The sequence below is a fragment of the Pimephales promelas genome, chromosome 3, assembly GCF_988280905.1.
Source record: "Pimephales promelas chromosome 3, fPimPro1.hap1.1, whole genome shotgun sequence".
Lineage (NCBI taxonomy): Eukaryota > Metazoa > Chordata > Actinopteri > Cypriniformes > Leuciscidae > Pimephales > Pimephales promelas.
This window is the reverse complement of record NC_142771.1, coordinates 3,000,116-3,021,453: the sequence shown is the minus strand read 5'-3', so window position 1 is coordinate 3,021,453 and position 21,338 is coordinate 3,000,116. Positions and strand designations below refer to the sequence as shown.

The 21,338-nt window shown below is 39.6% G+C and overlaps 1 protein-coding gene and 1 long non-coding RNA gene across 3 annotated transcripts; one reads left to right on the top strand and one right to left on the bottom strand.

The window, feature by feature from the left end:
• Positions 1-2,398: 2,398 nt before the first annotated feature.
• Positions 2,399-20,488, bottom strand: LOC120475428 (uncharacterized). Of its 2 annotated transcripts, XM_039666120.2 has the most exons (4): positions 20,255-20,488; positions 17,096-18,150; positions 3,595-3,658; positions 2,399-3,468 (listed from the first exon to the last, which is right to left on the bottom strand). In XM_039666120.2, exons 1-3 carry the CDS (start codon positions 20,310-20,312, stop codon positions 3,620-3,622), a joined length of 1,152 nt encoding a protein of 383 aa, XP_039522054.2. In that variant the 5' UTR covers positions 20,313-20,488; the 3' UTR covers positions 2,399-3,468; positions 3,595-3,619. The 2 variants fall into 2 exon arrangements, with proteins under 2 accessions (XP_039522054.2, XP_088985305.1); XM_089129179.1 differs by having other exon boundaries at positions 2,399-3,658.
• Positions 4,566-5,659, top strand: LOC120482983 (uncharacterized). The gene is made up of 2 exons (XR_005623519.2): positions 4,566-4,960; positions 5,497-5,659. It is a non-coding gene; the product is annotated as an uncharacterized LOC120482983 (long non-coding RNA).
• Positions 20,489-21,338: the final 850 nt, after the last annotated feature.

Sequence of the window (21,338 nt, the reverse complement as noted above, 5' to 3'; positions counted from 1 at the left end):
TTTTTTTTTTTTGCATTAAATTTCTCCCGAATTTACGAAGTCGTTAGACGAACGCGCCATGACGCGCTGGAATGCTGTTTACTGAAGTCTGTCATGAGCGGTATCGTTGGAAAGCTCTGAATCTCGTGCACAACGCTGTGTAACCTATGGGAATTTCTTTTCTATCAGTAACCAATCTTGAACGTCCAAAGGGTGATTTAAAGCTAATGACCAAATCTCATTGGTTTCTGCTAACGTGATTCGCTCAGACGCGTCACGTGGTTTACTCTGCTAATGTTAATTCATTGATTTACTGCAGTTATAGGCCTTATATATGCCTGCCATGTTATTAAATAATCATTTTCATGAGCTTGAAATATTATATATTATTAGTACTAAAGGCCTGAGCATTTATTCTGTTTTTGAGCATTTTTTTTTGCCCAATAGAAATGTATTAAATTCCCTACTTAAATCTTTAAATGCCTTTTTTGTCATTCTCCAGTACAAATATCTCAGCCTATGTTGCACCTACATACATCAAACTTTCCAGTTATATATTTACCAGTATTTTGAAGTTATTTTCAGAGGGATTTGTTAATAAATCATTCCTGGCCTGATTTATGTGATAGTTTAATTAAAATCCTTCTGAACTTTTTTTTTTCATCTTCTGTGTAAACAAAATGAACAAAATTAGGGATGCATCGATATGAAAATTTTGGCCGATACCGATAACTCTTTATTTGAAAGCCGATTGCAAATGAAAAAAATTAGGGATGCACCGATATGAAAATTTTGCCCGATACCGATAACCGATAATTCTTTATTTGAAAGCCGATTGCCGATATATTGGCCGATATATTTAAATCTAAATTTATCGAATTTTGAGAGCCTGATTACAAAAACAAAAGTCTCACAATTAAACTCATGTCCCAAGCACACAAATATAATGATGTTCTCATTATAGTGTTGTATAGCCGATATGACAGATTTGCGCTGCACATGTTGCAACGAACCGTATTTTCATTTTTTGAAGAGATTTCAATCATATTTCAAGAAATTCAAAAACAAACAGTGCTCAACAAGTGTCTCAGCTGAAGGGAATAATACATTATTTATCGGCTTTAATATATCGGCCACATTTTCTTACCAGGCCGATAACGATAACATTAAAAATGAACGTATATCGGCCGATACTGATATGCTGGCCGATATATTGTGCATCCCTAGAAAAAAAAATAATTTTGCACCTGGCTTTATCATATTTTTATATCTATCTACCGAAAATATATGCAAAATTGTACATATTCAATGAGGTAATGATTAATTTGCATAATTAAAAATACAAATTTCAAAAACTTTATTATATTTGTGTTAAGTAATCAACTGAGGAAGTTTCATGGTGACATCTATTATTTTAAAAGTTTTACCCTATTCACATGTAGTGTCTCGCCTTAAACTTTAGTAACAAAAAGTCAAAACGAAAGAATATTTTGATTGAAAGTGGAAATTGATAGTGGTGTAAGACTGGTGCCAAAAATGGCTGAACCCACTAGACCACACTCTGATGAAACAACAACTGAAATCTGAACTGAAATCAACTTCTGAACACTTTCTAAAAGAAGATCACAAGACTGTGTGGAGACAGAAGAGCCTCGCGCAACTATTGATTGCCCACATCGGTTTCAGTTCTCCCTAACCTTCTCATTGAGCATGTTTGGTATTATTTTAAAGGTACTTTTTTTTCTCTTCTTGATATGGGGAAATAAAGTGCATTTTTTTCCGAGGTATGTTTCATGGAGCCAGAATGTTAAGCTATTGAAATAAAATAATGTCATTTGTTTGTTTGCCATAAAGTAAAAAAGCTGGGTTTGCATCAGTGTTGGGGAAGTTACTTTTAAAAAGTAGTGAATCTCGTTACCCGTTACCTCTTAAAAAAGTAATCCATTACTTTACTTAGTTACCTCATATGGAAAGTAACTTTTTACGTTACTCGTTACTTTTATGTTGCTTGAATTTGGGCAGAACTCAATTATCTGTTCCTAAATGTGTAGCCCTACATAAAGTTCTACTATGCAAAATTCAATATATAGTGCCATAAATGCATAACGCATTTATCGGGTGGTGCGCCGACCCGGTTGACCATTTAAAATATAGACTCAAACCCTCACGGGTCCTCGGTGTAGACCTCTAGTGTGAATGAAACATCAAACTGACAAGAACAAACTCTTTGAAATGCATATATGATACTGGATATCAAGGGTGAAACTGTTAATGTAGACGGACAGCAATCTCATTCAATCTTAGTCATGTATGCATTGAAATATGACTTAGGCATTTAAAAGCTCTACACTTTCAGAACTAAAATTATTCCCGACTCAAACAGAATCAGCAGAAAATAAAAACGGACAACAACAAGAGGTGTTGATATAGATTGAGTTTAATCAATCCCATACATGAAGCGAATACAAACATTAAGTAAAAGTGAAATTGAATGAGGATCTCTCTCTTTACTGACATATAGGAGCCAAAGCATCTTAAGAGAAGTGTCCAGTTTCAAAGACAAATGAAAGCATATCTTGCGTATGCATGGACGAGTAGAAATGGAAGAGAAACTAGATGTTTTGATGAAAAACAATTAAGAACCAGGAAAAAAATTATATCAGATTCATTCTCTTAAAGCTAAGGTATACGATTTCAAAGATTGTTCATTATTAATATCCTCGTTTAGATGCTGGTTATGGTTATATAGTACAATCTAAACAATATGAATATAAAAAAGAACGAAAAAAATCCATTCACTCTATTGGCTGTACAGCCGCAGAAAAGTTGACCAATGTAAGCTGTGCGGCCGCACGATTCACGATTAATCACACATTTTTATCTATTCTAAATGTCTCTTGATTTCTTTTTGCCCCATTATTTTTATCATTTTAATGCTCTTATCAACATGGAAAAGTGGATCGGCTTCCTTTGTGCAAATGTTTTTTTTTAATCTCTCACACAATGTAACACTGTCCATCAATAAAAGGGTGAAAGAAATACTGACGAGGTCCTGATATTGACAAGGGGGCGGAGAATTCGTATCAGCTGTGCGTGTGTGTGCTTGGCCATCATGAAGTGGTGTTTCAGACTGGACGTGCTGCGATGATGATAGCTCAGTTCACAACGACAAAACACACAGATCACTTTGGTCTTGTCAATGGAAACATATGGCAACTTTTTACAAGTAAAGTTTCCATTCAGAATCTTATTGGCATCCATTTCGGCGTCTCGCGCTCGTCGTCCACTCAAAACATAAAGTTAACCAACTATTTGGCCGGTTCGCAAGCCCAAACGAGTGTGTGCGGCGTGCCTGTTGTTTTGTTTACGGTCTAGCTAGATCTGGTTGTGATTTGGTCGATGAAGCAACAAAACGTCCTCGTGCAGCACAAGCCATTGAACTGAATGGGTTTCATAGCGCCGCGCATGCCGCGTCCTGTTGCAAAAGCACTTGGGAAAAAAAAAACTACAAAGTTTACTAGGCCAAAAAGGCTGTTAATCGCACGATAAAAAAATTGACACCGTTAATGTTCTCCAGCATAATGAATGAATGAAGAATCAAGGATGAACACCAACCTCTTAGTTCTTCAGTATTATGGTATCACTGGCGTTCTCTCTGTCCTCTTCTACCAGATGCTTTCTGGCACAAACAAACAAAGTTTCATTCCAACAGACATGATGCTAGAGAGAACTTTAAAAATGGTCAAATAATACAACATTTATATGTAGTATACATATTTATATTTTGTAATAGATTTGTTTACAGTGATAAAGTAGACAAATGATGTGAGATTAGGGCTCCACGATTTAATGAAATTATCAAAGTGAATAGTCAAAGTTTTGGATCAACACATAGAGCAGAAAATAGAACGGGCACGCGACCATCTCGTGCGTTTTCAGATTTGCTGAACGACTGAATCTCTCGTCGCAGTGTGAACACTTAAAATTGTGTCGATTTTTAGGGGCATATGCAAGCAAAATGGTCGCACTGTAGAGCCCTGGTTTTGAACAAGGTCCTGCCGCCGGTGTGTGTACACTCATAGAGAATAATGTGTTCGAATTTTAAAGACATGGCGCTTGCGCTTCACCCTTAAGACAGAGAGCATCATGATTGGCCGGTTTTGTCTTTAAAAACAAATAAATGTCAAAATCGAGAATCGAATCGTCACCTTAGAATCGAAAATGTAATCGAATCGAGGATTTGGAGAATCGTGACACCCCTAGTATTTATCCTATTGTTTGTAGTAAAAAAATAACTAATAACTTAAAAAAAAGTTGATATAACTAGGCTATATATTACCAATTTGACCAAAGAGTTGACGGTATTTAAATAGTTCATGTTGTACATATTACGTTGTCAAATTTGTGACATTACGTCATGTTGGAACAGGAAGGGGGCCGCCATACGCAAACTGTTCCCACAAACTTGGGAGAATGTAATTGTTCAAAATGTCTTGGAATGCTGAAGTTCCTTTCACTGGAACTTGGGAAGGACCCAACCCCTGAAAAACAACCCCACACCGTAATCCCCCCTCCACCAGACTGAACACTTGGGCTGCGTTCCAAACCGCATACTTCCCTACTATTTAGTATGGGAAAAAGAGTAGGCGAGCAAAAAAGTATGAATGAATCCAAAAGAGTAGGCGAGAATTACCTGGGTGACGTAGCAATTGTCGCGAGATTCGGACTTAAGTGCGTTCCAATATGCCTACTTTCCTACTATATAGTAGGCGAAAACAGTACGTGAAGGAAGCAGTACGTTCCAAACATCAGTTTTCATAAAAAGAGTAGGCGAGAAGTTCCCGGATGGCTTACTGCTTCCGCCCAGATTTTTGAGTGCTTTTCCACGGCTACTCATGATACTCATCTATCCCAGGAGGCCACGCGAGAGGATACGTCAATATCAACATCGCGGAGATAAGCGACGCGGGGGTTTTCAAATGTGAGTAAATACGGTTTAAATCGTAGCCTATGTGTTAAACTACTATAGAGTAAACGTTTTAACTGTTGAACGTCTAAAGGAGTTAGACAGTATAGTATAGTTGTGATTTTGCTGTAAACACATGTTTTATTATGTATTGATAACAGGGGAGCTCCAGTAACCGTAAAGTTACGTTTCCAATGTGTATTTACATAACCATACATCTTAAAAACGCTTATTTAAAATGTCTATTTACATCAGGAAGGAAAATATTGTATAAGTATTGCAGGTGAGCACATCCCAACATGAAAAATACATGTGTGTGCTATTATGTAGGATAATTCACTGTTGTCAACACTGCTTACATTAGACAAATTATGTGCTGTGAATAAAAACATATATAAAGTAACTAAACATGATATATATTTAATTTGTCCCTTATTGGTGTTGATATATTGAGGAACATTTAAGTTGGATTAAAAGTGAGTTAACACATCAACCTCAACATGTAAATGCAGTGTTGAGCTCGTAATGTGAATCTTGTCTGTATGTTACAGGGACAGGAGAACACGCGTGTGTTTATCCAGTGGAGAGAGGCTCATGATGCTGAATGCTGTCATCAAAGAATGGGAACCGCTGTGTTGAGTCGGCAGTAGGGTTTGGGGTTCAGTGCCTGTAAATACATGCTTGTAGTTTGAATAAAGCTGTTTCATGTGTTGACTTGTATATGCATTTGTTTATTGTGATGGTTACTTTTATTTACTTTTATTTGTTCTTTTACTCATTTATTCATGTTTCTTATTGTTGTCAGTATATAAAATGTAATTAATTTATGCATTAATTCATCGATTGACTGACAATTGAGATGTTTCACTGCATTTAGCAATATAAATGAATTCATGCATTACTGTCATATTACAAAACAAATGACATTTTGCTTGTTTTATTAAATTATATTTTTAGTATATAAAAAGTTATATAAGTATTGGTCAGCATTTAATATTATTATTTTGTTTAAGTTTTGGGGTGGGCTAACAATGAAATTCATTCTGAGGTAATATTAATTTTTAAGCAGTGATACTTACATTTTTGGAGTATAAAATCAACAGTTTTCTCCAAAAGAGATCTTCAAGCAGCTGCCCGTCTCCTTTGTGCAGACATTACAAGCGCTGTTCTAGGTTGTGCTGTCAAGTTACTGATGTTATGAAGTGTTAGAGCACCTGTCGCTCATATAATTTAAACTTATTAATATGCAAGATCATGGAAAGATACTATAGTTTATGTAACAATCATAGTGACAAAACAGAAAATATAAAGATCATTGGTTTGTGTACATCATAATATGACATAAAATTATATTTATACACAGGAAATAAGAACAATAAAAAAGGCTAAATATCTTCATTATAGTTCTTCATAATACATAAAAAAAGTTGTTGTTATATCTGAGGGATGAAACGAGGTAAATTCATGAAGAAAAAGAGGAAAACTTAAAGGAGAAACTTTTTGGGTATAAAATAAAGAAATTAACAACATAATCAAGAGATGATGATTTTGGGGTTTCTTAATAAAAAAAAAGTATCGTTAGAATAACACTGTTGGTCAGTAGGGTTTAAAATATAACAACTTAAATCAACCCTAAATGTATTCACAAAATAAATAGGCAGCTGTTTCTTCAACAATACCACAACAAAATGAGCAAGTTTCATCAATATCAAGATATTTATAGGTAGATTAATTAAACGTATCGTTCATATTTTTTTTAATTGCATGAAGGTGTTGCGCTTGTGATAACGCGTAGTAGGTCACATGATAACGTCAACATGGCAGATGTCCGGTTCGCATTCATACTCAACGAGATTTGGCTATAAAGTACCTACTCTTTTAGCGCTCGATGAGTAAGTACTTATTGAAATTAAGTACCTACTCATTGAGTATGCGGTTTGGAACGCAGCCTTGGATTCGTCACTCCAGAGAAGTCCAGTGGCGGCTGCTTTACACCACTGCATCCCACGCTTTGTATTGCACTTGGTGTTGTAAGGCTTGGATGGAGGTGCTCGTCCATGGAAACCCATTCCATGAAGCGCTCTACGCACTGTTCTTTAGCTAATCTGATGGCCACACATAGTTTGGAGGTCTGTATCTGTTGACTTTGCAGAAAGTTGCCGACTTCTGCGCACTGTGAGCCTCAGCATGCGCTGACCCGCTCTGTGAGTTTATGCGGCCTAACACTTCAACTGAGTTGCTGGTGTCCCCAATTGCTTACATCTTCTTATAATACCACTAACAGTTGACCGTGGAATATTTAGTAGTGAAGAAATTTCACGAATGGATTTATTGCACAGGTGGCGACCTATATGTAGTTCTACGCTGGAATTCACTGAGATATCCCTTTTCCACCAAAAAAGAACTGGTCCGGAACTGGTGCTGGTTCAACTTGCGAACCCCTTCAGAACCTGTTTTTTTTTCCACCTACTAGAGCGCCCAGGAAACGACGTCCCTACGTCACTGTGTACGTGTAACAGGTACATAAAGTGTACTGTTAAATGTATTTATAGTTTATTAGAATTCCCACAAAATTGTTTGTTGACATATACCTGATATTACTGCCTAAGTGGAGTCGAGTATCTTTCCCTTTAATTGATGTGATGTCATGAGTCAATATAATTTCCTGTTCTGTCTCCTCCTCTTCCTCTTTGCACTGGTGATGCAGTGAGAGGTGAGGTTATTTTAGGCTCCTGATAATCATCTTTAATCGTAATCTTAATTGTTGTTTTTATGTCTAAATTTTCAATCTAATTCCTGTGTATAATGTTATTTTACTTATCTGTGTGGCTATTTCCGTAATTTTGTCCCGATTAAGTGATGTTTTAACATCTGGGCCTAAAGGTGAAATGAGAGCACGTGTGACAAGTGTACATCACATTTGTTTTATAGAGCTAGAGAGGGCGATTCTCACTAAGAGGCTGATTACATCTTATTTGTGCATCAGGTATGTCTTCTGTTATACGTTTATGTTTTATATGCATTTTATTGTGATTCTTCCTCTTTGCACTGGTGATGCAGTGAGAGAGCTAGAGAGGGCGATTCTCACTAAGAGGCTGATTACATTTTATTTGTGCATCAGAATAAAAGATCGCTGAAACTGCTGAGTGAGTCCTGTCCTGTTCTTCCCACGTGAATGAAAAACACAACGCAGAAAAGAGACCAGTTACACTTGGTGCCGTGATCATTTCGGATCATCAGATCAGCGCTTCGCCGATCGCCGTGGTTGCGTGACGGCTCGCACGCTTCGCAGATCTTCCTCGCCGAACGTCTTCCTCATCGCCATTGCTCGTGGAGGCTCCAGCTCGCGCACGAGGAGGGCGCGTGTGTGAGACGAACAGTGTGCGACATCGCGGGACGAACTGTTGCGTCTTAAAGGAACGGTAAACGGTTGTTGACTCCTGAAACTTTTTTTCCCTTCTTTGGAGCGCTTTCGTTGGTCGTTGTATATTGAACGACGGAGACTGTGAAAAGCACTGCGGGACGCTTCAGTTTACGTCATGCATCGTATCCTTTATCTATACACTATAATAAATGACTGTGAGGAATTTTAAACAAGATAAAGTGTACAATTGATTTTGATGAAGTATATATTTTATTTTCACTGTGAATTTTGAAAGTGAACAGTTAAAACATTTGATATCTAGTATTTCTCTGCATATTTGAACTGTTCAACAGTTGAGGTTTTGCTCTTGTGCAGATAATTTGCTCTTATTTTTGCATATATTTTTTTTTTCCTTTCCTGTTTCATTTCACAAATTGAAACATGTCTGAGGGTCCTAGCAAAGATGATTTTAGTCCTGTGAAAAATTCTAATGTCACTTTTCCACTGGGAAGAGGTCATGGGCCTGAAATTTATGAAAATGAGGGTGTGTCTGAATTTACACGTTGCTATGGGAGAGGGAGAGCATTAGCTAATTTGGGACTTGACCGTGTGCACACAACCGATTCAGCAATTGGTTTTTCTGTAGGTCCAGCTGCTAGCTCCACCCCAATCATACAACCTGACTTTGATCGTGTTGTTACTCCTGAGTCGTTAGGGGGTATCATTTCAGATCTGGCTCAGAAAATAGGAGCGAGTATTTCAGCCAGCCTTAACCTTGCGCACCAGCCCAGCCCAGTACAGTCTAATCCACCCTGTCATTCTCAGCATTCAAGTGATGGCATTGATAAATCTAGCCTCAAAGTGATAGTACAGCAAGATGCACCACCACCACCATTCTTCAGGGGAGATAAGAGTGATTCATTTACTGTGCACGAGTGGGAAGATATGATGTACAGTTATTTGAACAGAATGAAATGCCGAACGCAAACTGATGTCTCTGATCTCATCCTGAGCAGATTGGCTGGCAAAGCGAGAGATGTGGTTAAAGTGTCCCTGCGAAGCCGCCCCGAACTGAGTGCCAGTAAGTTCCCAAGTGCAGTGTTTGACATACTGAAACGCAACTTCAGTGAGTTGTCTTACTCTAACATGCCCATGGCTGACTTCTATAACACCGTCCCTAGAGCAGATGAAAGTCCCATGGATTACTGGATACGGCTTAACAAGTCCATAGATGTTGCTGATGAGTGCTTGCGCAGACACAATAAGAGTGTTGAGGATCCCGCTGCTGAAGCAGTCATGATGTTTATTTCTCATTGCCCGGACCCGAGTCTTGCTTTGTCTTTTCAGTTTAAGCCAGCAGAGAAGTGGAGCGCTGCTGAGGTCCAGGAGCGCTTGGATAGTCATCAGAGGGATCTAAAGAGAGTCTCCTCAAGGAAGCAGCACGCAATGTCCTTGTCAGCTAGCAACCAGTGCACTGTTATGGCAGGCCCCAATGTGCCTAGTTCTCTTCCTCAGCCTGTTTCCATGACCAGTTCTCCTCAGCAGCCAGTTTCTATGCCAGCCCAGTCACTGACTCCGGTGAGTCCTCTTAATCCATATGCTGTTCCCTTCTCTCCAGATACCAGCCTTCAGCACATTGTTGGCATGATGGATCGAGTCCTGTCTTTGTGCACTGCCTCTTTAACTTCACCCAGTCAGGTTCACCCAGGCAAGACTCCAGATTTCAAAACCAACTTGAGCACTGCATGTAGGGTCTGTAGATCCAAGGAACACACAACGTATGAACATTGTAGACGCCAAAGGCTGTGTCGTCTCTGTTTCAGTCCTGGCCACTTTAAGAGTGACTGTCCTAAAGCAGCATGCCTTGCATCTCCCTCAGATACTGCTCAGTTAAACTGAAGAGCCCATGCGATGAGAGGGGTAGCATGGGCAATTTAAGTAAAACCTCCCTCACAGAAGATGTGCAAAATGTTTTTGCTAACAGTTGCAAACTATTTCCAGAAGACAAAACCGTGTTATATGTGGGGTCTCAGAGAGTTGATGGGGCAAGTGAGTTGTTTTATGCTCCTGTGACAGTCTGTGACCGGTGCACATTAAAGGGGTTGCTGGATTCTGGTAGTATGGCCTGCACGCTTAGTGAAGAGGGTGAGTCCAAGCTGCAAGCTGATGGTCTTCTTCCGTATCCTCAAACTGTTGAGGGTAATGTGGTCCTGGTTGGCTGTGGTGGCCTTACGATTCAGCCGAAGTGTTCATACGACTTGGAGATTGAAGTCTATGGATTCAAGTTTGTCGTTCCCACCCTTGTGGTGCCTGGACAAAGAGATGAGTTCATAATAGGAAGTAATGTGATCAAATGTGTCGTGCAGAAGATGAAATCGCATGACAAGTACTGGGAGCTTGTTTCCTGCAAGAACAGTAATCCTGAGTGTGAGCAATTCCTTGAGCTTCTGAGCTGCATCTCCCGATGGTCTGGGCCTCAACAACCTGATAAACTTGGGACTGTAAAACTCCGTCAGGCAATAACTCTGCTTCCCAAATGTGAGTATCTTGTTTGGGGCAAATTGCCAGCTAATGTACCTGTTTCCCCAGGGAGTACTGTAATTGTTGAGCCAACCACGGCACGTTCAGCTCCTAAAAACATTCTTGTCGGACGCGTAGTGACACCGATGTGGGGTGATCGATGGGTGCCAATGAAGATAGTGAACCCAAACCCAATATCAGTGTCGCTTCGCCGTAACACTAAAGTGGCTGATGTTTCTTCCTGTCTAGCCGTGGAGGATTTTCCTGTCATGCAGGGTCTGAGCAGAACTCAATGTGATGTTCCTGATTCAAATCCACACATTACTGACTCATCCGTTAATCCAGCACAGCCGTTGAAGGATCTTGGTCTTAACGAAATTGACATTGATGGATGTGAAGTCTCTGGGATGTGTAAGAGGAAATTGACGGATCTTCTTGTATCCTACCATGATGTTTTCTCAAAGGACAAGCTGGATTGTGGAGAGACAAAGGACTTTGTGCACAGGATCCATCTTTATGATGAGCGTCCATTCCGTCTGCCCTATCGCCGCATCCCACCTGCCCACTATCAAAAATTGAGAGAAGTGTTGTCAGAAATGGAGGAGAAAAGCATAATCAGCAAGTCTGTCAGTGAGTATGCGTCACCCTTGGTGATGGTCTGGAAAAAAGACGGTAATCTGAGGGTCTGCACTGATTTTCGCTGGCTCAACGCTAAAACCATCAAAGACGCCCACCCTCTACCCCATCAAGCTGACTGTCTCGCAGCCTTGGGTGGTAATGCCCTTTTCAGCACCATGGACTTAACTTCAGGATTTTACAACATCCCACTCCATGTGTCTGACCGACGATACACTGCCTTCACAACACCTATGGGCTTGTATGAGTATAACCGTCTTCCTCAAGGTCTTTGCAATAGCCCTGCTTCTTTCATGCGCATGATGCTCAGCATTTTTGGAGACCTTAACTTTTCCACTCTGCTCTGTTATCTGGATGACTTGTTGGTCTTTGCACCTTCTGAAGAGGAGGCATTGAAGCGTTTAGAGATAGTGTTTTCTCGATTGAGAACCAGCAATTTGAAGCTTGCACCTAAAAAGTGTCACTTCCTGAGAAAATCTGTAAAGTTTCTGGGCCATGTGATAGATGGTACTGGTGTTTCAGTTGATGAGGAGAAAGTTAAAGTCATCTCTGCTTTTCAAAAGGAGGACTTAATGAAAGAAAACAAAATCACACCTTCACAAAAAAAGATCAGATCGTTTCTTGGTATGGTCCTGTACTACCAATCCTTCATTCCGAATTGCTCACGCATTGCCAGACCCTTATTCAACTTAACTGCTGGTCAGAAACGCTCAGTGAAAGCTGCTGGTAGTCACAAGAGAGCAGGCACTTTTCGGGAGTTGACGCCCCAGGACTGGACCCCTAACTGTGATGTGGCGTTTGAGGAGCTAAAAAGGGCCCTTGTTGACAGTGTGGTGCTGGCTCATCCTGATTTCGAGCGTCCTTTTCTTCTCTGTACTGATGCCTCGTTGGATGGCATAGGAGCAGTACTGTCTCAGATTCCTGCTGGTGAGGACAAGGCAAGACCAATAGCGTTCGCAAGCAAGGCTTTGAGCCGCAGCCAGACAAATTATCCTGCACACAGACTGGAATTCTTGGCTCTGAAGTGGGCAGTGTGTGATAAGTTCAGTCACTGGCTTAAGGGCCATGAGTTTACTGTGTGGACGGATAATAATCCGCTGACATACATTATGACCAAGCCGAAGTTGGATGCATGTGAGCAGCGCTGGGTCTCGAAACTTGCTCCATATTCGTTTGAGATCAAATATGTTCCTGGGAAACTCAACGTGGTGGCGGATGCGCTCAGTAGGGATCCGTTTGTCAGGCCAGTGAGTCAGCGGCTCTTGTCTGAGCCTTATTCTGAGCTGTTGCGACAAGTACACAATGTAGAGGATGGAAACGTACAAGAGGTGTTCCGTCTTACCTGCCAGCCGCAAACTTTAGGGACAGGATCATTTGATGCTGGGCTGGATACATCAATGTCCAGCGATGACGTGTCTTCCATCTTGTCCTCCTGTGATGAATGGGAAATGGGAACTGAATGTAGAGCAACATCGTTTGCAGGACATCTGAACTCTTTAATCAGTGGAGATGAGGAAGTGTTTCATTCTCTTTCACAGATAGACTTACAAGATCACCAGCACAAAGACCCTGTCATTGCTAGAGTGTCTTATTATGTTGGCAGGAAACGCAGACCATCAAGACGTGAGCGTGCTAACGATAACCAGAGTGTGCTGAGAATTATGAAGCAGTGGGACAAACTGTCTTTGCTTAATGGAATCCTGTACAGAGCCATTAAAGACCCGCTCACCAAGCAAAAGAAGTTCCAGTTAGTTTTACCTGACTCCTTAAAACCTGAGGCACTTTCAGGTGTTCACGACCTAGCTGGTCACCAAGGGCAGTCTCGCACTCTGTCTTTGACCCGTCAGAGGTTTTTCTGGCTTGACATGGAGCGTGATGTGCGGGATTACGTGAAAAAGTGTTCCAGGTGTGTCCTCCGTAAAACTCCAGAGCCTGCAGCGAGAGCCACCTTGGAGAGTATTAAGACCACAGCTCCACTGGAGCTCGTTTGCATTGACTTCTGGTCTGCTGAAGATCGGAACAACAAATCTGTGGATGTTTTAGTGGTCACGGATCACTTCACAAAGCTGGCGCATGCATTCCCGTGTCAAGACCAGACAGCGAAAAGAGTGGCTAAGAAACTCTGGGACAACTTTTTCTGTGTGTATGGATTTCCCCACCGCATCCATTCTGACCAGGGGGCTACCTTTGAGAGTGAGTTGATTGCTGAGCTGCTTGAACTGGCTGGAGTTGACAAGTCAAGAACCACCCCTTACCACCCAATGGGGAATGGTGGTACCGAACGTTTCAACAGGACGTTAGGAAATATGCTGAGGTCTCTCCCACCTAGGCCTAAGCAGAGGTGGCCACAGTTAATACAGACCATGACATTTGTGTATAACTGCACAGCACACGAAACAACAGGTTTCGCCCCCTTTTACCTGATGTTCGGTAGGGTACCAAGATTGCCCGTTGACCTCATGTTCCGCAGTGTCCTGCAGGATAAGACAATCTGTGACTATGATAAGTATGTGAAATCTCTTGTCAGCGACCTCCAATCTGCCATGGCGTTAGCACAGAAGAATGCTGTTGTGGAACAAAAACACCAGTCCAGCCAGTACAACAAAAGAGCCAAGGGCCTACCTCTAGCTGTTGGTGACCAAGTGCTTGTGGCTAACAAGGGTTGTAGAGGGAAACGTAAACTTGCTGACAAATGGGAGCCGGTCATGTACACTGTTGTTGCCTCAAAGCCATCCATACATGTCTATAAGATCAGTGACGGAGCTGGTAATGAGAGGATAGTGCATCGGAATCTTCTTCTTCAAGTGAACTTCCTCCCGCTGCTTGAACCAGAAATGGTTAGTTCTGATCATGAGGTTGCTGAAACACTTGCCTGTAGTGTACCTTCACAGATATCTGATGCAGCACACTGTGATGGTCTAACCGAGCAGACAGGAAGTGGTGAGTCCTTAAATGGTGCCGAAATTGAGTCTGATGGGCACGCAGATGATGGGCTGAATGAGGCTGAGGAACTCTCACATGCAGACTCCATGTCGAACATCTCCAATGTTGCTACTTGTGGTGATGTCCGCACTTCTTCATGGGTGCATTCTCAGTTGTCCAATCAAGAGGAGTCGCTTGCACAAGTCGCTGTGTCTGTGACTGATGATAATACTGTGGCTGTGGCTGGTACTAACCACTCTCCCCAAATTCCTGTCTCTGCCAGTGAATCTTTTTGGCAAGATCCTGTAGCTGATTTAAATGCAGATGTTCGTTACACTACCAGGCTTGGTAGAGTAATTAAGCCTGTTCGTAGGCTGATTGAGTCAATGGTTCAACTAGAAACCTTACTTGGTATGGAGTCTTTATCTCCTGTTATTCATGTTTAGATCAGTTTTTTTTCTTCATGCTGTCTCTTGAAAATGCTAGAAGTCATGTGTTGTATTTTCTAATGCCTATTGGCTCTGTTTAAGTACCTGGTCTGAGATTTTTCAAAGTGTAATGGGCACTTTGGTAATGCCTACAATATGTGTTGAAGTTTGGCCAACTTTCTTCATATTTGTATCCCTTTCGTTTGGGTAGCTTTTTATGCTGTGTTTCCACTGTTTTTTTTAAGTGTGGACCATGCAATTCTAGTGACCAGTATATATATATATATTTTTTTTATTATTATACTCTGGTGAATTTTGTGTAAATTCTGAGGGGTGAGTGTAACAGGTACATAAAGTGTACTGTTAAATGTATTTATAGTTTATTAGAATTCCCACAAAATTGTTTGTTGACATATACCTGATATTACTGCCTAAGTGGAGTCGAGTATCTTTCCCTTTAATTGATGTGATGTCATGAGTCAATATAATTTCCTGTTCTGTCTCCTCCTCTTCCTCTTTGCACTGGTGATGCAGTGAGAGGTGAGGTTATTTTAGGCTCCTGATAATCATCTTTAATCGTAATCTTAATTGTTGTTTTTATGTCTAAATTTTCAATCTAATTCCTGTGTATAATGTTATTTTACTTATCTGTGTGGCTATTTCCGTAATTTTGTCCCGATTAAGTGATGTTTTAACATCTGGGCCTAAAGGTGAAATGAGAGCACGTGTGACAAGTGTACATCACATTTGTTTTATAGAGCTAGAGAGGGCGATTCTCACTAAGAGGCTGATTACATCTTATTTGTGCATCAGGTATGTCTTCTGTTATACGTTTATGTTTTATATGCATTTTATTGTGATTCTTCCTCTTTGCACTGGTGATGCAGTGAGAGAGCTAGAGAGGGCGATTCTCACTAAGAGGCTGATTACATTTTATTTGTGCATCAGAATAAAAGATCGCTGAAACTGCTGAGTGAGTCCTGTCCTGTTCTTCCCACGTGAATGAAAAACACAACGCAGAAAAGAGACCAGTTACATACGTCGCCATACGTCTTAGCTAGAAACGCTTGCAAGTACAACATTACTTTGGGATTATCTCTAACTCGTGTACCAAGAAGGCTTTAAAAACAATTGAAATATGTAAGTCTTTTAATCTTTTCCTTTGATATGTAATCTTTTCTGATTAGTTATGTACCCCTGTCTTTTGCTTTCCATTTATTTGTTCTATATATTGTGACAGTTTTCTTCTTTGCTTATAATGTTTTCAAAAAAAATAGAAACGCTCGCGCCAACTTCAAGCATAACAATTACAAAGGCGGACTCTATTGTGTTTCTGCAAATGTTTCTCCTGGCTTTGCGATCCTGTATAGAGTGCCGAAGTTACGACGTCACTCTGTAGGCCAAAACGTGAAAGTGAGTTAGCATTTTAGCACTCACGGTTCCCTCGCTATGGGATTTTTGAATGGGTTTTTGCTAAATCGCCTGAAATAAGGTCTGTGGTGAACAAAGCCTCTAAATATTTTCACGTTTTGATCTATGACATAGAACACACAGTTATAACCTGCTTGTGGTTTTTTAAACTTTATTGTGTCTGATTGTGTTTTTTAAAATCTTTATATAGGCTTCAAAATTTATAAATTTTGGATTAACTTGTGAAGATTATCTTGATAGACAAAACGTGTAAGGGTCACTTCTCTTTGTTAAACACAGATGTTAATTTTTGGGATTTTCCAAAAGTCTATGGGGAAAATGCATTGCTTTTCTACCGAGGGAACCCATGCGCCGCTAGCTTCCGAGTTGTCCTACAAAGTGACGTCATCACTTCAGCACTCTATTATGGTCAGAAAAGATGTTTAAAACACATCTAAACCCGCCCCAGCCCCCGACGTAAGCATGACGTGGTAAAAGAACGGTTCTAGTCCAGGAAAGAGTTGGTGCCGCTTTGGAACCAGTTTTCCCGGCCGAGAACCGGTTCTTTGGCTGTCGAAAAAACACAAAGAACTGGTTCGCGCGCAGGCACCGGCTCCAAACCGGCTCTCAAAATGCTTTGGTGGAAAAGGGGTAAGAGGGACCCATTCTTTCACAAATGTTTGTAGGAGAGTCTACATGCCTAATGCTTGATTTTATACGACTGTGGCCATAGAAGTTAGTGGAACAACTGAATTCAATGATTTGGAGGGACAGAACAGACTGTGTTTTTCAACACAAAGATGAACTACTCACTGCGATTTCAGACTGTGATTGTTTTTCTTATGAGTCAATAAAGATAACTGAACAAACCTCTGCATGGATCATCTTCATGTGCAGGTTCAGGGGACTTTTAAAAGAGAAACTCTTCCCACACTGATCACAAGTGTGTGACTTCTCTCCAGTGTGGATCCTCTCATGTGTTCTCAGAGCTGATGAATCACTGAATCTCTGGTCACAGTGTGAACACTTGTAAGGTTTTTCTCCAGTGTGGATCCTCTCATGTGTTTTCAGAGATGATGACAGACTGAATCTCTTGTCGCAGTGTGAACACTTGTAAGGTTTTTCTCCAGTGTGAATTCTCTGGTGCAGTTTTAAACTGCTTTCTGTAATAAAAGTCTTCTCACACTCAAAGCACATGAACTCTCTCACACCAGTATGAATTCTTTGATGTAATTGTAAATTATGCAGCAGTGAAAATCTCTTTCCACATTCAGAACATGAATGCGGCTTCTCCTCCGAATGAACCATCAGGTGTGCCTTCAGGTTTGATGCCCTGAGAAATGCTTTTCCACACTGATCACATGCAAATGATTTCTCTCCGGTGTGGATCCTCATGTGAACATCAAGGTGTACTAATTGTGCAAAACTCTTCCCACATTGATCACATGTGTGAGGTTTCTCTCCAGTGTGGATCATCATGTGTCGACTAAGATGAGGTTGTGTTGTGAAACTCTTCCCGCACTGATCACATGAGAACGGCTTCTCTCCAGTGTGAACTCTCATGTGAATCTCAAGACTACATTTCCTTGTGTAACTTTTCCCGCACTGATCACATGAGAACAGCTTCTCTCCAGTGTGGATCATCATGTGAATTTCTAGACTATCTTTCCTTGTGTAACTTTTCCCGCACTGATCACATGTGAACGGCTTCTCTCCAGTATGAACTCTCATGTGACGCTCAATATTACGTGTGTTTAAGAAACTCTTTCCACACTGAGTGCACATTAAGCATTTCTTGGCTCTTCTTTTCTTGGTAAATATCTTTTTAGTCTTTGAGCGACTCAAAGGTTTTTCTGCAGGTTGGACATGATGTTTCTCCTTCACTTCACTCAGTTCTTCTCTCTCCTCCTTCACTTCACTCAGGACTGAAATGAAAGAAAATGTTTTAATTTTAAGCATATCTAAATAATTAAAAGAGAAAAATTTAAAGTGAAAGGACAGTCTGTTTCATAGTATTTTTGCACATACCTTCATGAAGCATTCACAGATCATAGAAAATGGCGCATCATTATTTACAGCAGATTCTCCCGATTAAAAAAGTTTCAAAATGCCCATTAGGGATGTCAAGGGCTAAACATAAATGCTTCCTTCGTTCCAAATGCAGTATCTTTTATGATATCACCACAAAGTTTAATCTGGACGCAGTTCACATGTAGGGGAACTTCACCAAAAAATAAAAAGAAGAAATGTCTTCCCTCCTTGTTTCCTTCCTAAGATATTGCATGTCAAATAATAGTGGTTACACCATTTGACATTTAAGATTAAAAACTAATTTGACAAGCATTATCATGGACACCTATGTAATCATGTGGCCTTGGTGATAACATTTAAAATGTATTTTTTAAAGTTAACAATCATTTTCATTATGATGATGAATTATCAATGTATTACAGGGTCGTACCATTTGACATACTTAAGAACACCTGACCATACCCTAAATTGTCAAATTATCTCACATTTTAAAATGACATTTGCATGCAGCATTTTGTTTCACCAGGGGTCCGTGTCTCTGTGATATAATTTCGCATGGTCTTCTTACATAATATTAACAAAAGGACACCTTGAATGGTGGTTACACCAACTTGACACTTCAGGGATTTTACTTGACACACACATGATTCCCCAAATGAATTATAATATTCAGAACAATGGTGTTTCCATTTACTTTTATTTACTAATAAATAGTTCTAATGTAAGATTATGCCACTTATATGTTGTTTTATATTTAGAATTTCACCTATTTTAATGAAGATCAATTATTTGGTACAAAGTTTTGCAATCTTTCCCCAAATTTTCTATCAAAATAAATTAAATGAAAATAGACGTGGTCCTCAAAAAAAAAAAAAAGAGTATGTTTTCAAGTAATTTTCTATTTTATTTTAAAATTTTAACCCTTTTAAATGTAATTTAACCATTTGGACAAAAATAATAATCTATAAGAGAGAGATAAATTGTGTCAAAGATTTTGGTAACATGGCTGCGAAAAATGTGAACCAGATATAAATGTAAAATAAAAGAGGTATAATAATATTTAGTTTGACCTGATGTTGAAAATCAATATGGACCTTTTTCAAACTTTGCTTTAAAGGGTTAGTTCACCCAAAAATGAAAATTAAGTCATTAATTACTCACCCCCATGCTGTACCAACCCCGTAAGACCTTCGTTCGTCTTCGGAACACAAATGAAGATATTTTTGATTAAATTTGAGATCTGTATAACTACCACATTGGCTCCTAAGGGACTGCCTCTTGACGGCCCAGAAAGTCAATGAAGAAAATGTTTAAATATCCCAAGTGACTACCGTGGCTCAACTATATGTTTATCAAGCGACGCGAATACTTTTTGTGCGAAAAAACAAACAAAAATAACGAGTTTATTCGACTATTTCTTTTCTTCCTTGTAGGCCAGAACGAGACTTCCTTAGATTTCCACGACGCATGCGCGAGAATTGCGATCTGAAGTGGTGTAAGCTGATGTGAGCAGATCGCAATTCTCGCGCATGCGTCGTGGAAATCTAAGGAAGTCTCGTTCTGGCCTACAAGGAAGAAAAGAAATAGTCGAATAAACTCGTTATTTTTGTTTGTTTTTTCGCACAAAAAGTATTCATACATATAGTTATATAGATACATATAGTTGAGCCACGGTAGTCACTTGGGATATTTAAACATTTTCTTCATTGACTTTCTGGGCCGTCAAGAGGCAGTCCTTTAGGAGCCAATGTGGTAGTTATACAGCTCTCAAATTTAATCAAAAATATCTTCATTTGTGTTCCGAAGACGAACGAAGGTCTTACGGGGTTGGTACAGCATGGGGGTGAGTAATTAATGACTTCATTTTCATTTTTGGGTGAACTAACCCTTTAATGAAAATCCAATGTTTTACTGTTTATCTAAATCTGATGAAGTTCTTGAATATTTCTAACATGAATGTTCTCCAGCATCACGCATGAATGAAGAATAAACACCAACCTCTTTGTTCTTCAGGATCTTCAGTGTGTTTCATTCTGCAGGGTTCTGGATCACTCATGTTCTCACTGTCCTCTTTAATAAACTCAGTATTTGCAGATTTCAGCTCTTCCTGATGCTCTGATGATCGTGATCTTCACTTGTAAAATATTTGAAGGGAATATTTCAGCATTTATTGGAGAATTGCAGTGGAAGGAGCTTCACTGATGATGATTACAGTGTGGGAGGAGCTGATCTAGCAAAATAAAATAAAAAATAGTTACCAGTTTGTTTTTATGCTCATGAACAAAAGAATAAACACTGTAAAATCTTCCATTAAAAAGAGTTTAAGCATATTCAGAAGTAAATCTACAGATTTGTCCCCAACAAATACAGAAAATCTGAAGACATCAGCATAATAAATGAGGTGAAAACAGGAACTATTGTCGTGAAATAAAGAGTGTTTTCAGCAGATCTGTTAATATTGATGATCCTCAGACTATCAACACTCATTCAACAAGCCATTCAGGATCATCTCACTTTATTCTGAGTGTTTGCTGTTAGAAACACATTATTTGAGCTAGGATAAATGACTATAAAACTATATTGAACTATACTGGAAGTCAACTAGGATATTAATAGACAACACTGTAATTTCTCACAAAACACATATAAAACATCAACAATGCAAAAACAAACTTTTTTGACACAACTACCCAACTACACCCTAATATGTCCACCTTTATCTAAATATAGTTTGACATTTTAATAACTTCATTCATTGCAATAATGTAATTAGATCATAAGAGTTTTCAGAAACTGACAATGATCAAAATTAAAATAAAGAGCACAAAACAATATTGTTTATATGCTATTTCAAACTGTATTCATATTTATATTAGCATTTATGTGTAGGTTTACAATGATTAACGTGGCTCACTATTGTCTCAATGTATTATTTACAAAGTATTTATCAGTATCTGTTCCAGTATTAACAAATTTGATCTGCCAAATATGTGAAAATAGACACATTTAGTGCAGCAGCAGCGAGCCTGAGGAGAATATGTGGAGTTCATTCAGACCTGAGCGAGTGTGTGTTCGTTTGAGT